At 43.1% G+C, this 14375-nt stretch overlaps 2 protein-coding genes across 2 annotated transcripts; both read right to left on the bottom strand.

Annotated features, from left to right (window-relative positions):
* Positions 1–4052: 4052 nt before the first annotated feature.
* Positions 4053–5601, bottom strand: LOC9643944. The gene is made up of 5 exons (XM_024688862.1): positions 5501–5601; positions 5149–5442; positions 5008–5106; positions 4595–4955; positions 4053–4491 (listed from the first exon to the last, which is right to left on the bottom strand). The coding sequence occupies exons 4-5, from the start codon at positions 4726–4728 to the stop codon at positions 4191–4193; spliced, it is 435 nt and encodes a 144-aa protein (XP_024544630.1). The 5' UTR covers positions 4729–4955; positions 5008–5106; positions 5149–5442; positions 5501–5601; the 3' UTR covers positions 4053–4190.
* Positions 5602–11818: 6217 nt separating this feature from the next.
* LOC9644191 (pentatricopeptide repeat-containing protein At2g35030, mitochondrial) lies at positions 11819–13885 on the bottom strand. The gene has a single exon (XM_024688759.1). It carries the CDS (start codon positions 13883–13885, stop codon positions 11819–11821), a length of 2067 nt encoding a protein of 688 aa, XP_024544527.1.
* Between the last annotated feature and the right edge of the window lie 490 nt (positions 13886–14375).

Raw genomic sequence — 14375 nt, forward strand, 5'->3', positions numbered from 1 at the left:
ACGAACATCATGCTTCGTAAGGCACTCTCCAGGTACTTCAAATGAGTAGTGCAAGAGGAAGTGCCAGAGTAATACTGAACTCGGGGCGGAAAACTTCTTGAGAGGCAGCCACGTCTCCACACTTCCTATAGAATGTGATGAGTGAGCACGCAAGTAGTGGATTCCGTCCAGATTTCTCTTCCAGATCTGCGAGTGGAGCCTCTTCGCCTAAGTCGCCCCGTGCCTTGAGCGCCACCACGAAAGTCTGAGCGTTTGGCTGCCGGCTTGCTCATAGCGCTCGAGAGCAAAGGTTGTTCTCGGTGTATCCCAGGAAACGACGTTTTGCTGCTCCATGCAAAGTCTCAGCGTTTGGAGGTAGGCCAGCTTCTCGTTGCATCCGATAGAAGAAGTGCATGTCCCATGACGATCGTGTTCCAGGCATGTTTCTTCGTCCTCCCGAACACTTCTGACGCTTCCACATGTCCACGAGGCTGCTTGCGACAAATGAATCTGCTTCGTATTCACAATTTGTGAGGCGAGAGTGTTGCTTTCCAGGTAGACCAACCTATCCTGTTCTTCGTCCCATCTTGTCGAACAACCTGTGTTGCAAGCCGCAGTGTAGACTTCGACCATACTTTCACAATTGCACTTGCTTGATTCCCGGCTTATGATGCTCTTGACTCTGGAGAAACTTATCTGGCCACTATGCCCTGTACTGCTTCTTCTCATCGAAGTTGAGATTTGAGCGCCTGCAAGAATAGAGAGCAAAAGTAGTACGTTACATTTTCTCAAACCTTTCGTCTCGAGCAACCTCTCTGGCCTTTGGAGGTGCACCAACGTCTGCTCCCTTGTCACCTCTAGAGGATAGCTCGTAAATCCTTCATCAAATCGAAACTTGGTAGGTTCTTGCTCTGCCTTCCAATCCATGTTCCGAGCCAGTTGTGTCATAACTTCCAAGTCTGGCGACTTCCACCAGTCAACCCTTGTATGTGATCTCTGGGTGAGATCACCGTCAGTGAGCAAGAACCTACTGTCTTCTTGCTCTGCAACCTCATCTCCTTGAAGATTGATTCTACACAATCTTCCCTGTGACAACACATGCACTGTGCTGACTTACGTGTCACTGCCAGTGTTGGCAGGACACTTTGTGGAGAATTCCAGTGTACCATTGCTGTGGGAACCACGAGTGTGAGCATCCAGCTGTTTCTTCTCAGTCGGAGAATCGTCCACCACATCTGCCACCCGGGCTCCTGAAAGATCGCATTCCTGCGCTGCTTCCTTTGAGATAACATGCATCGCTCAATCACGAAATGCTCTCCACAGTATAGGTATGATATTTCAAAAAGAGAAATGGATATCTTTCCAATCCTAATGTCCTACTTGCAGTGACACGCCACTTTGCATACTTTGAATAACGAAACTCTTTTTTTCTCGTTTTTCAACTTAGCACTCATTGAATGGGATCATGGAGACACAAGCCATCAGCGTGCACAAACTACTTCCTCTGCAGAAAACTGGGGAAAGAAACACGAGATAAATATCTATCCATTGCTGTTTTGATAGTCTCACGGTGCCCAACTGAAAGCATGAGACTGATAGATGCAAAAATGCAAGTTGGATTATCTTTGTCATGTAGATGGCATCCTTGTTGTCTTCACGCTCCTGCCTACCAGTATTCTTTTTCTCGGCCGGTGGAGGTCTCTTATTATGGTTGCCTCTATTGCAGACACAACATATCAAAGTAGTTTCCATAATGTCAGAGGCAAAAGCAAAAGAATTAACCCATCTGGGTACTGGAATAAAAGCCAGTTTGTCACAGACGGTAGAGCAGCAATCCAGTGACCCAACAGTGGAGGGAATTAGCACCATCCGGTTTTACTTCTTCATCGTGGATCCTTAGCTCCTCAAGAGGTCAACCATAGTCAACACCAGTAAAATCGGTCAAAACTCTTGGAATGATTGAAAATAGTTGGAGATGCTAGGTATCAATCCCGGTGCCTCTCGCATGCTAAGAAAGCACTCTACCATCTGAGTTACATCCCCTTAGCATAGAAACAAAAATGCAAGGCTTTTCTCTTCACCAGTCTAGTACTCATCCTTGGAGATTCTGGTGTCTTTTGTCGCATTTCAAAAGTTTTTTGATTGATTCTAGAGCTCTCAGTTATGCTGTGTAGTGTTAGTTATCCGGTTAGTTGGGTAAAATTGATGTATTTGGAGTCTTAAACTTTAGTTGAAAGAAGCTTTAAATTTGAAAAGGACACTTTACAACAATAACAACAAAATAAACATTAGCACTTTCTCAAGAAATTCTAAAAATGAGAAAAAATAAATATGTGAAAATTACAAATGCATAATTATATGAAGCAAAGGCAACATACTCAAGGGCATTATAGTTAAAGGCAAAAGTTAAAAGTCTTAACATTATACCATCATTACAAGTATATAATTCTCAATTATAGAATTGATACTATAAATAAAAAGATTTACAACATCACAATAAACTAATGCCTATACATATACTACTTTTGGTGAGTCTTTAATCCCTTATAAACATATGCATTTTATATATTTTATGGTTTTTGGGATGGATCCAAATGTTAAAATTTGGATTCACTGCAATATCTTGATATGAGGGGTTTATGATATTGAAAAAGAACTAGATATTGGTATTGTATTTGAATTTGATATATATTTATAAATAAACTTTTACTTATAAATAACAAAGGACATTCTTTAAAGTTACACTCAAATGGATTTTATAATAGTAATTGTATATTTAGTAATACTAAATATAGTGAATTTATTCTTTAAATTACAAAAATATTGCCACTCAGATATAAATATTATTTAAATTTCAGTTTTTAAAAAAAATACCTGTTTAATAAAAATATTGCCACAAAAAAATTAAGAAAATATCCTTTCGTGTACCAGAATATTTTTAAAATGTTCTTAGTGACTCCTTTTGCTCTCTATATTATCAGATCTGTATAGGACTACATTAAGTTGTACATTCTTGAGGTCAGTAGGAAGGCATTGATTTGCTTGTTACAACTTACAAGTTCCAAATGCATTAGTTTGGTTTTGGTACAAGATCCAGGCAGGACAACATGCTTGGAATACAAGGAATGGAGAGAGGCCACCTTGAAACAAAATCCATCACCTAGCAAGCTTTTAATAATTAGTTTCTTTGAATTGATCAAGCATGCCTAATATCTCTATTTGTTTGTTCAGAAAAGCAAATGCACTTAAATTTTGAAAGAATGTGAAGGTGACGTTTCCAGTTTTGAGATTTTGTAAGAATAAAAAGTTACTCATTTTAAAAGACTTTTAGCTATACAAATATGTAGCTAAATATGTTTACTAGCAAACCAAAATACCAAATAATATTAGTGTTTAGGCAATTTGATTGGTACAAAAGACCATTTTATATTGTGTTGGTTTTACCAATTGCTTTACTCATCCTCTTGCATAACACTGCAAAGCAAAACACTATCCCTTTTCCTCCTCCTCTTGTGAATACTATTACTATATTATGTATTATTATTATAAGCATTAGTAACATTCTTCATGGTTGCCTGCAGATTCAGCTGCTTGGCTATAGAAACTTGCTGGAGATGGTGGTCTTTCCAAAGCTCATCTCTCAAAAGGCTCTTGAAATGCAACAAAAGCTGCCAGAATCTCCAAGGATGAGTATTAGCAAATCTTCAGGTGGTGGTGATGGATCATCAAAATGATGCTTACTACTAATAAACGGTATTAGTTTTCATGTGTGGTTGCTTTGCTATAGTGATGTTAGCAGATGAAAAGCCTCACTCAATGCCCGCTCGCTCGTAAACACTGTAACCAAGTGTAGCCACGGTAGATTCGCCTAACGATGGCAAGGCCATGTCCTGATCGGAAAGACACTTGTGACGAGAACGTAGGGAACGAAGGCTAGCTTTTCTACTTAATTCGATTTGTTCCTACTGCCTCTGATGGCCGAAGTGACCTTACTTAGGATCACGCTTCTGACAAAGTCTATTTCTTTTTCTCTTCTCTCACTGTTTGGCGTATCACAGCGATTTAATCCTGCTTCGATCGTATCCGCATCTGGACGTCACCATGACATTTGAGCTTGATCTTACAGAAGGCATGATCCTCGTCATTCCTCCTCACTGAACTTGTCGTAGCCGACGCAGTAAACAACGTTCCACCACAAGCACGTCTTGAGATCATTGAGCAGAGCAGATCTGATGTCTTGCTCTTGATTCCCGAGGCTTTTGGTAGCTACGTTGATCTGGATGAGACTTCTCTGGGAAGTCTTTGGAAGCCTCTGGCACTGCGTTGTGGAAACGCTTTTCCTGCTGCCTTGACTTTGGAACCGCTTCGCTGGAGCTCTTCGTTGCCTCGCCATCCTCAGTCGCTGATGTCGGAGGCTTCAGCCTTGATCTGGTCCGCGTTTTTTGCTCGTGACGTATTCCTTCGTCTCCACAAGCTCGCAAATTCTTCCCAGGACCAGGAAATAAGCATCGTCTGCATAGTCGAAACAATGTAGAGCATCAAGAGGATGGAAGTCACGGCCGTCTTGGCCGTCTGTGTAGCTGCTAGTGGCGAGTAGAGATCGTACGCTGCTTACTTTGTGATGTCCGTTATCTGGGACGCGAACTTCTCTCCTTGATCCTGGGAAGTCAAGCTCTCGAGAACTTTGATATCCAGGTGTGAGTTCAGCTCACTCATGTTTGGATCGTGAGCACCGGTTCCTCTTCTCATACTCTAGTGTCCATTTCCGCTTTATCCTCGCGCCAGCACCTCGTACAGTGAGAAGAACTAAAGAAAAGAACAAGAGAAACTTACATTGCATTCAAGTGTGACTTTTCCACCACAGAGAGCTCCAATCGCGTCCTTCAAGCCTCATTAATGTGTAAAACCAGCTTCTCGCTTCTCTTTGGTTCGTACATTGGCAACGAGTAGCCGGAAAAAAAAAATTCCCCGCGTTCCTGGGAGCCATTTAAATAAACTTTGGTCACTAACGAAGCTCGTAAAGCTTACTCTATCAGACGTGTCGCAGTCCCAAGAAGAGCTTCCTGTCGTGAGGTAAAAGACGAAGAAACCATGGTCGTCGTGGCTCAAACTTCACACTCTAAAAGCCTGAAAGAAGAAAGTGACCAGGAATACTCCACTCAATCGTACCGCTTCGTATAAATACTGCTGGTCGGTAAAAGAAATCAGCTGAGCAGTCCGCCACCTATCTCGGCTTTGCTGCTCGATTCGTTCTCGTCGAGCTTCCGGAATCCGGACAGTGTCTCCCCGGCAGCACCGATCTATCCTTGCGTAGGGGACGTCCTGGAAATCAAGTGCCACAAGAACGCAAAGATCCCAAAGGGACAGACTACGAGAGCTGGAGAAGCTCTCGCCACGGTCTGGGCTAAAGACTAGAAAAGGAAAACTGTTACCGGAGAGAGCGATCCATCGCCGGAGGCTTTTCTGGATTGGAAGATGTCGGCGATCAGTCACTGGAGGAGTACAAGAGCGTATATTTCACCTGCATTGCCCCGATCGAGCGCGCTTCAAAAGAAAGCCGAGACCTTTCCTCCGGCAGGGTAGCCGCGCTCCCGGCGATCAAGAAAACGCGCTCCCTTGCAGAAATCCCTAAAAAGAAAAAAAAAACCACGAACGAGAGAGAGAGAGAGAGAGAGAGAGCGAGCGAGAATGAGAATGAGAATGAGCTTCGTTTCTCTCCTGCTTGTGCTTGCTTCTGGGATTTCGATTGCCCGGATTTTCGTGGAGAGCATCGTCCCCAGCTCCGTCTTTGACCAGGCTCTTTCTGTCTCGCAGCCTCCGACGTGGGCTTACTGGATGGGAATCGCATCGACCATCGTCTCGTTTCTCGCAAGCTTGCCGGTCGTCTTGGTTGCTTTCGATGAATTTCCAGCCCGCAGTCCAAGCTGAGGAGGTCGAAAATCCAGTGCCAGTCGGATCGGTGGCAGTGCTAGCCACGAGCACGCTCGGATTTTTCCACTTTCTTGCGACCAGCGAGAAGTGGATGTTTACCAAATCTTCGTGGTCACAGCTCGCGCGATGGGTCTCGACTTTCACTGCTGCCCTCTACGGGATCTCTGCGTCACAGCTTCCCATAGCCAAGGTGATTAAAGTTGGTGCATCTCTCTTTCTTTACGCCACGGCGGCAGTGGCTTCCCCGATTTTCGCACAAGACTTTGCTCGGGATGTGCACGGAGCTTTCACAGCGTTGGTCTACACTTACGGACTGTTCTGGGGCGTTCCTTTTGTGCTGAGAGGACTGCTTTCGTTTCACCACTGCTTCGGGACCATGCTATCCCGAGTTTTCGAGGTACGTTCGTTCGTGAAGCCCACAGCACAGCTTGGTTTTACCACAGAGTGGCGATTCATCACGAGCAGTGCGTTAAGCACCTTGTCATCGCTTATGTGGGTGTTCTATAGCTCGTTTGAGGAACATCACCATGGACACTTCGTTATCTCTATCGTTGCTACTGTCTGCGGAGCGCTGCTTGGTGTGTGGCAGTTTCTACAGAAGAGTTGGAAGTAAAATATCGATTAATGACATAACTATAACAAATACAAATCTATAAGAAAGATTCCTTAAAGGGATCATCTTTCTTTGAAGACCATCCTCGATTCTTATTAGACTTTTGATCTTGGATTGTCTCGATTATTATTGTCACAGTTTCTAGCTTTGACCTAGGAAGTTTTACTATATCACCCCAAGTCCAACCTTCCCTGATTTTCACGTTGTTTATAATCAATACATCGGGCTCTTTGAAGTTGAAACTCTTTTTGATCCTTGCAATATCTATTTTCCAGTCTGGCCAAGCAATAAATCCAAATTTCTTGCCTTTTTCTGAAACTAACCAGATTATGCACATCTCTCTCTGAAAAGTCCTTTGATGATCTAGTTTTATACCACAAAAATAAGTATATTCTAGAATCTTCGAAGGAACCTATTTTTGGATTAATTTATTTGGTAAGAAAAATAAAGTCCTGATTTTGTTAATAGTTAAATATCAGCATTTCTTCAATCTGAAACTTTGACTCTTACATTTCCTTCCTTGTCTCTTATGAGTGTTCAAGGTGCATTGGTTAGTTTTGTAAGACATTAGCTTTATAGCCTATAATTTCTAGCTCCAAGTTCCTCCAAGTGAGCTTACCTGAATAGATACTTCCACCATGCTATGGAGATTCCTCAAATGGAGCACCTTGAGTGTTTTGACAGTTATCTCAACTATAACTGGATTGAGAACTTTGGAGTGGCTCATGGTCAATTCCTTTTGTTTCAGCATAGGATTAGGCTGAATCACTGTTACTATTTGAGAAGGTTTCAATTGATGTATTGGTGGACAATTTTCAGCAAAAGAGGTTTGGTGAGGAGAAAATAGATTACCAACTCCACTCCAAGCTTTTTGCATTCTGACAACATCATCAATAATCTGTAGTAGATTATATAGTCAAATTTAAGAAGTGTTGGAAGCTATGCTTGGCCAAGAGTATTGCGACATACAAGAAGCTTATCACCACAACTTTCATGCAAAGGTCGTAAGGTCGTAATCTCCGAACAAAGAATTTTCTTCACTATTTCACTGAGGGGGCACTCTGGATAAAAAAAAGAGAGAATCAAAATCAAAAGAGAACTTTCGTAAATGTCTGGAAAACCTCTCTTTGTTGTGGAGCAACATCTGTGACGAGAAAGAGGAGACTTCAGTACATACCCACCGTATTCAAGGTCTTCTTTCAGCCTTGCAAGTTGATCCGTGATACTGGCTATTCGCCTTGTTGCCGGACGTGGAGGATGATAAGCCAAGCTGCTTCTCCTCGGATCGTGGAGCTCAGCCTGGCACTTTGAGATCTTCCACCCGCTTCTCATGCGCGAAAAAGAGAATCTGCAAAGCAGTCTGCAGAGAAAATCTTCTTTCCATAGGATTGACCAACTTCAGCATAGGTGTATATGATATGGCGTTTCGTATTCAACTGAATATTCGGAAGCTTTTTGGATCAAACAAATTTGCTTGGCGGCGGCTTGACGCATCCAAGCCAGAAAAATACTCATGAAACATTTACAAAGTTCATGACAGCTATGGGACTTGACCCCACGCCCTTGAGGATTGGAGCCTAAGACCACTCGGCCAAGCTGTCATATATTTGGCAAATCATTCTATTCAATTAACAACGCTTCAACGGGAAGAGCTCACATCTTGTAATCACCAAAATCATTTCCCTGGTTTTTGTTCTAGTTGCTTCGTTTTCTTTCCTGGCCTGGAGCTTTCAGCCTCATCCTCTTCCTCCAGGTGAGCAGGAAGGAAATATCTTCTTTCAATCTACAGATGGATTCTTCAGAAGTTCGCGGATCTTCGGTCTTGATCGGGCGATGTCACTGCACCATGTCCAAGCTCCCACCATAAACTCCACGATCTGATGGAGTTTCTGAAGGGAGAGGTCTGTTTCCTCCTTCCAGACAACTGGAAAAACTAATAAGCACCAGAAAGACAGCTCCAACATACGCAGGTAAGAAAATTGAGCACTCAAGATATTAGATGCGTCGATGCGTATCCTCCAAGCGTTGCTTCAGAGATCGCCACTGCGATCACGATGGTGCTCAAAGGCGTATCGTCTTTGAGGACTGTAAGCGGCACCTTCAAATTTACTGGCTTAGAGAAAACTCGTAAATGCAGAGGTATGCGTACGCTAGGGAGGTGAGACGCTCAGATTTAAAACTAATGGCTTTTCAAGTTCCTGAGCGATTTCGATTTTCTTGTTTCTCGACAGATCAAGGACGCGAGGAAAGTTGGAAGAGATGTTCTAAAACACACTAAAGAATCCGGAAGCTTTTGCATAGGTTTGGATTTCCTCAATCTCATGGTTTTGTGCCAGCAGGCATCAAATTAGCATTCTTGGCCTATTTCGAAGGGTGTGAAGGAGAACAGGTGCGCAGCTATCTACATGGAACTTGTGAATTTAGTGCGATATTAATATCTATATTTAGTTTAAAATTTCAATATATACAGATTTTGGAAAAGGCATCATATTAGGTTATTAACAATGACATCATGCATCCTATGGGTTCTTGCGGGCTGGGAGATGGAGTCACAAAAGGAAGCTCGCAAGCTCAGGGAATCAGCACAAAGGTCGAAAAGAAAAACAGGATGGCTTCTCCGAGCGTTGCTGTCATTGTCGCAGAGGATGAGAAGAAAAGGCGATGGATCATCAAAATGATCAATTGTGGCTAGATTTTTTAAAGGATTGAATCGAGCGATGTTTTTTTTTATGTCTGTCTATAATGGTAGTGATGTTGGCAGCTGCTGGATTGTCATCAAAGAGGCGTCACCACCAGATCCATGCCCGCGTGCTAACGCAGGGAACAAAGGTGTGTTTGTGTAGCTTTATCCCATCCGCATCTGGATGTTGGCATGACATTTGACATCGAGGATCTTACAGAAGGCGTGATTCGTCATTCCTCCTCCGATGCCATAAGATCCATTGGCTATAAGGTTTAAAATTTAGATTAATGAAATAACTCTTTAAAGGGATCATTGATTGAACCATCTGCACAGTCTCTATCTTCGACTGAGGAATTCTATAATATCATCACACATCCATATTCCACTTTTCTGGATTTTTAAATTGTTTATAATCAATATTTCAAACTCCTCTTTTTGGTTTGCTTAAGCAAACTTATGGAAATATTCTTGGATATTCTAGAATTTTTTACCATCTAACAGTTGTTATTCATTTAGATTAATTTCGTATTTATAATTTATAAACATGTTTATAATCTATAAAATTTCTTAATCACTTTCTAGTATATTCTAGTTTATTCTCCCATCTAATGGTTGATTAATCTTGTGTTTATAAATTATAAAAATGTTTATAATTATAAAGTTCCACTATAAAGCAAACCATGGAACACACAGCAAATTATTCATTTTTGCAGTCGATTTTCAGATTATACACCGAAAATAACTAGTTTTAAACTTTATTTAAATATTTGCCTCTAGTCGTCAGTTTTAACAGTTGCGTATCGGATGCCGTTTTGATGCCCGTCAAATCTGACGTGTTTGTGACGTGCCAGACGGGCTGGTGTCAGGAACGCTAGAACAACAAAGTCTTGAAAGGCTGTTCACAACAGAGGAAGAGAAAGGCTTTTGACAACATTGTTCTTGAGTTGGCATTATGCTTCTCATTTTATCTTATCATTATTATTATATACGAATTATGGTTCTTTATTTTGTATATTTTAATAACAATATAACTAGCACCTATCAATGTTTCTCTTATTAGAGATATGATATTATTTTTTCCTTCTCATCAATATTTTGTACATATTTTATGGCACTCTGAGAACACTCTGTCATTCTCAACTCGGATTGGTCTTCGAAGATTTTAGCTGAATTTTAGTCCCATCCTACGATCGCAAAATCAGGCGTAATCAGCACGGTTGAGAGAAGGAAATACATGAAATCTGTATATAATTTACCAGCATGTCGCTGTTGGACAAGTTATCAAAGAGCGAACCCTCTACGACGAGCCATCCTCCGAGATTTACAGCATGAACCGGTGCCTGGCCTGTGACGAGTATGACTGTATCTCCTGAGAGAGCATCGACCAAAACCATAGAGGAAGAATCATAGAAAATTTATAGAACAGGTCTGCAATGCAAGCAGAACCAACAAGATGAGAGGTGGAGACATTTTCCTAATGATTCTGCTAAAGATTGTTCGTTTATAATGGGAATGACCGTGAAGGACCATGAGCTATAGACTGACTCCCACTACTTTTCTAATTGACTTACTAAACCTGCTTCACGCCTTTAGAAAAAGCCATGAGAATACCTGCTTCCTGGCCTCTCTCCTGCAACGCATTGAAAACAAAGCAGTAGGAACCAGCGGATCAAACTGCAAAATCCCGCTGTCCAAGATACTACTGTGGATGATCTTTGTTGCAACAATCTTTTCCTGACGCCCATTTCTCTAAACACTCGCACTTGCATCTCTGAAACTCCCATGTTAGCTGTAAGCAGCGATCATTACCGTCCAAGTTCCCAGTTCTTTTTTGAGGCAGCTTGTGAAACACGGCCTTTGCTCTTCCTTCTGGGAAAATTCGATGGACAGAGAGTTGATAGTCTTATGTTATCTGTAAGCAGCGATCATTACCGTCCAAGTCCCCAGTTCAAACACGGCCTTTGCGCCTTCCTACTGGGAAAATTTGATAATCAGAGACTTGACAGAAGCGCCACTCCACTGGGGCATGCTTAGAAAAATCCCCATTGCGCGATCAAGGAAGTTTTCCTAGGATATGCTTCAAAGGTCTTGCAAGCGTCTTCAATCCTTCCACTATCACCATAAACTGATACCATTGCGATCCAGGCAGATGAATCCCTCTGTGGCATCGGCGGCATCTTCTCAAACACTTCAGCCACCTCGCAACAATTCCCATGTTGGCCATATAGCACGGCAGGAGATTAGTTTTCTCCAGAATCTTGGGCTTCGTCACACTGGTGATAATCTCTGTAAGCTCTTAGCAAAAGAGTACTAGACACTACATTTGTTAATACTCTCAAACGCTTGGGACATATACACACTGATCAATGGTTGCTTTGTTGGACACAACCCTGGATCATCAAATTACAAGATGCCAGGAAATACTGCTCTGCAGCATCTTGTCAAAGACACTGGCTTGTGACAAGATCATCTTGTCAAAGATGATCACCAGAGCAGTATTTCCTGGACAAATCCTGAAATGAATTTAAAGGTCTCCCACTGGAATTTGCAAAGAATGAATAATTTATGGCCTTTAGTGTGTAAGAGAGTACTTTTCGAATCATCTAATTACCTTACTGAACCTGCTTTATGCCTTCGAGGTGCATTCTCTGGAAGAGTTTCAAAGCCTGTCTCTTGTGCCCGTTTGCAGCAAAAGCCGTGACAATACCAGACCATGCTTCCTGGCCTCGCTCCTGCAACCCATCGAAAACCAGCATTGATTCCTCGAACTGCTTGTAGCGAGCATACATCTCGATCAAAGCAATAGCAACCAGCGGATCAAACTGCAAAATCCCGCTGTCCAAGATACTATCGTGGATGATCTTCCCCTCGCAGGCGCTTCCACAAGCCTCTAAGATCCTCGCGAACGCCACTTTGTCGGGCTTGACGCCCTCCAAGTCCATTTCTCTAAACGCTTGCATCGCATCTCTGAAACTCCCATGTTGGCTGTAAACAGTGATCATTACCGTCCAAGTCCCCAGCTCTTTTTGAGGCAGCTCGTTAAACACGGCCTTTGCACCTCCAAGATCTCCCTTCTGGGAAAATGCGATGATCAGAGAGTTGACAGAAGCGGCACTCCACTGGGGCATGCTTAGAAAAATCCCCACTGCGCGATCGAGGTGCTCGGCTTGACAGTACGCTGCTACCATCCAGCTCCAAGCCAGAGAATTTTTCCTGGGAATTTCTTCAAAGGCCTTGCAAGCGTCTTCAATCCTTCCATTCTCACCATAAACTGATACCATTGCGATCCAGGCAGATAAATCCCTCTGCGGCATCTTCTCAAACACTTCAGCCGCCTCGTAAATATGCCCATTTTGGGCATATGCGTCAACCATAGCACTCCACGGCAGGAGATTCTTTTTCTCCATGCAATCAAACAGTTCTTGAGCTTCGTCACACAGGTGATTTTCTCCGTAAGCTCTTAGCATAAGCGTGGTAGACACTGCATTTTTCACAGGAATACTCTCAAACGCCAACGCTGCTTGGGGGATATACCCGTTTTGGGCATATCCCTGGATCATCGCATTACAAGATGCCAGGAAATGCTGCGGCATCTTGTCAAAGACACTCCCGGCTTGGAGGACAAATCCCGACCGCACGTATGCCTGCACCAGTGTCGTCCAACACACGGCATCTCTCCGAGGAACGTGGTCGAAGATATCCCGACATGCCTGGAGATTCCCAACCAGAGAATATCCCGAGATCAAGTGTGTCCAGGTGATGATATCCCTCTGGGGAGCGTCGTTGAGCAAACAGTGCGCCGTTTCTACCAGCGATAGACGACAGTAGCCACCGATGAGCGCATTCCAGGTGATTAGATCTCGCTGTGGCATCCGATCGAATAGGAGCTGGGAATAATCAAGATGCCCGCTGGAGGCGAGCGATTGTAATACTGCATTCCAAGAGGCTTCGTTCTTGGCAGGCATCGCGTCAAACAAGACTTTGGAAAATTCAGTCCCCAGATCCCCGCTGTCGGAATATGCAGAGATCATAGCGTTCCATGCAACAATATCACGAAATGGCATTAGATTGAAAAGGTCTTCGGCTTCGATAGTCTGGCCGTCTTGCGCAAGAGCTTTGATCATCAAAGTCCAGGTAATAACGTCCCGAAGATCCATTTGATCAAACACTCGCTTGGCATTGACAACATGCCCGTTTTGGGCATATGCTGCGATCATCGTGTTGCAAGAGATAGTGGTGGGCTTCTTAATCTGAAAGAACGTTGCGAATGCACTCACCACGTCCCCGAAATTTCCATACATCTGCACAAGATGGTTCTCCAAAAATGTGCGATCGCCTCGCCAATGCTGGAGAATATGGCCGTGGACGCACTTCCCCTCTTCTAGCGATTTGGAGGCTCCACATTTCTTGAGAAGATTTGCGTACGTTGCTGCATCCAAGGGAATGTTCCAGCTCTCGAGCGCCTGGATTGCATCCTTGAGGCTTTTGGAGTGCAACTGAGATGGATCTAATTCTACTTGGCAATTGCCACTGAGGACTCTACTGGCCAGTGTGGACCAGATCTCCCACTTTCCATGTCGAAGTGTCTCGCTCATCCATCGCAGGTAGCTTTCTGGAAGGCTACCAAGTGGTTTTCCAATGTGATGTCCAAAATCCAGCACCCGGTCTTTAATTAGCATGTATTCAAATGTTTTTAGCCATCTTACCTTTTCTGATTAAGAAGGCATTTTTATAAACATAAATATGTTTGTGATCTATATACACATTAATTATGTGAAAGGCTAGACTTGTTTCAAAAGCTGAGTTGCTGGTCTTTCACGGAGCCAATTAAAGAACAGCCTTCAGCAGAACCAACACCAAAAAACAAAAAGTCTCGCATCTTGTTTGTGCTCGCTCTTTGCATTGCAGGCTTGTTCTATACATCCTCTATGATCACAAACTCAAGCTTTTTCTTAATCCTCGGGCATTAATACTTGTCACAGGCGAGAGACACCAGTTCGTGCTGTAAATCTCGGAGTATGACTTGTCGTAGAGGCTGGATGCAACCATCTTTAGTAACTTGCCCAACGGCGACATGCTGGTATTTTAGATTTCCTTTTTTGTTCATATCCTCAATTTTCTTGGGCGAATCTCGTAGGATGGGACTATAATTCAGATAAGATATTTGAA

The sequence above is a fragment of the Selaginella moellendorffii genome, unplaced genomic scaffold, assembly GCF_000143415.4.
Source record: "Selaginella moellendorffii unplaced genomic scaffold, v1.0 SELMOscaffold_59, whole genome shotgun sequence".
In the NCBI taxonomy this organism is placed as follows: domain Eukaryota; kingdom Viridiplantae; phylum Streptophyta; class Lycopodiopsida; order Selaginellales; family Selaginellaceae; genus Selaginella; species Selaginella moellendorffii.

What these genes read in the sequence shown, in the direction of transcription:
- LOC9644191 (XM_024688759.1), bottom strand. Translation starts at nt 13,885, where the DNA reads ATGCTAATTAAAGACCGGGTGCTGGATTTTGGACATCACATTGGAAAA.
- LOC9643944 (XM_024688862.1), bottom strand. Translation starts at nt 4,728, where the DNA reads ATGAGAAGAGGAACCGGTGCTCACGATCCAAACATGAGTGAGCTGAAC. An exon ending in CAGATAACGGACATCACAAA is followed by an intron (nt 4,492 to 4,594) that starts GTAAGCAGCGTA and finishes TCGACTATGCAG; the next exon opens with ACGATGCTTATTTCCTGGTC.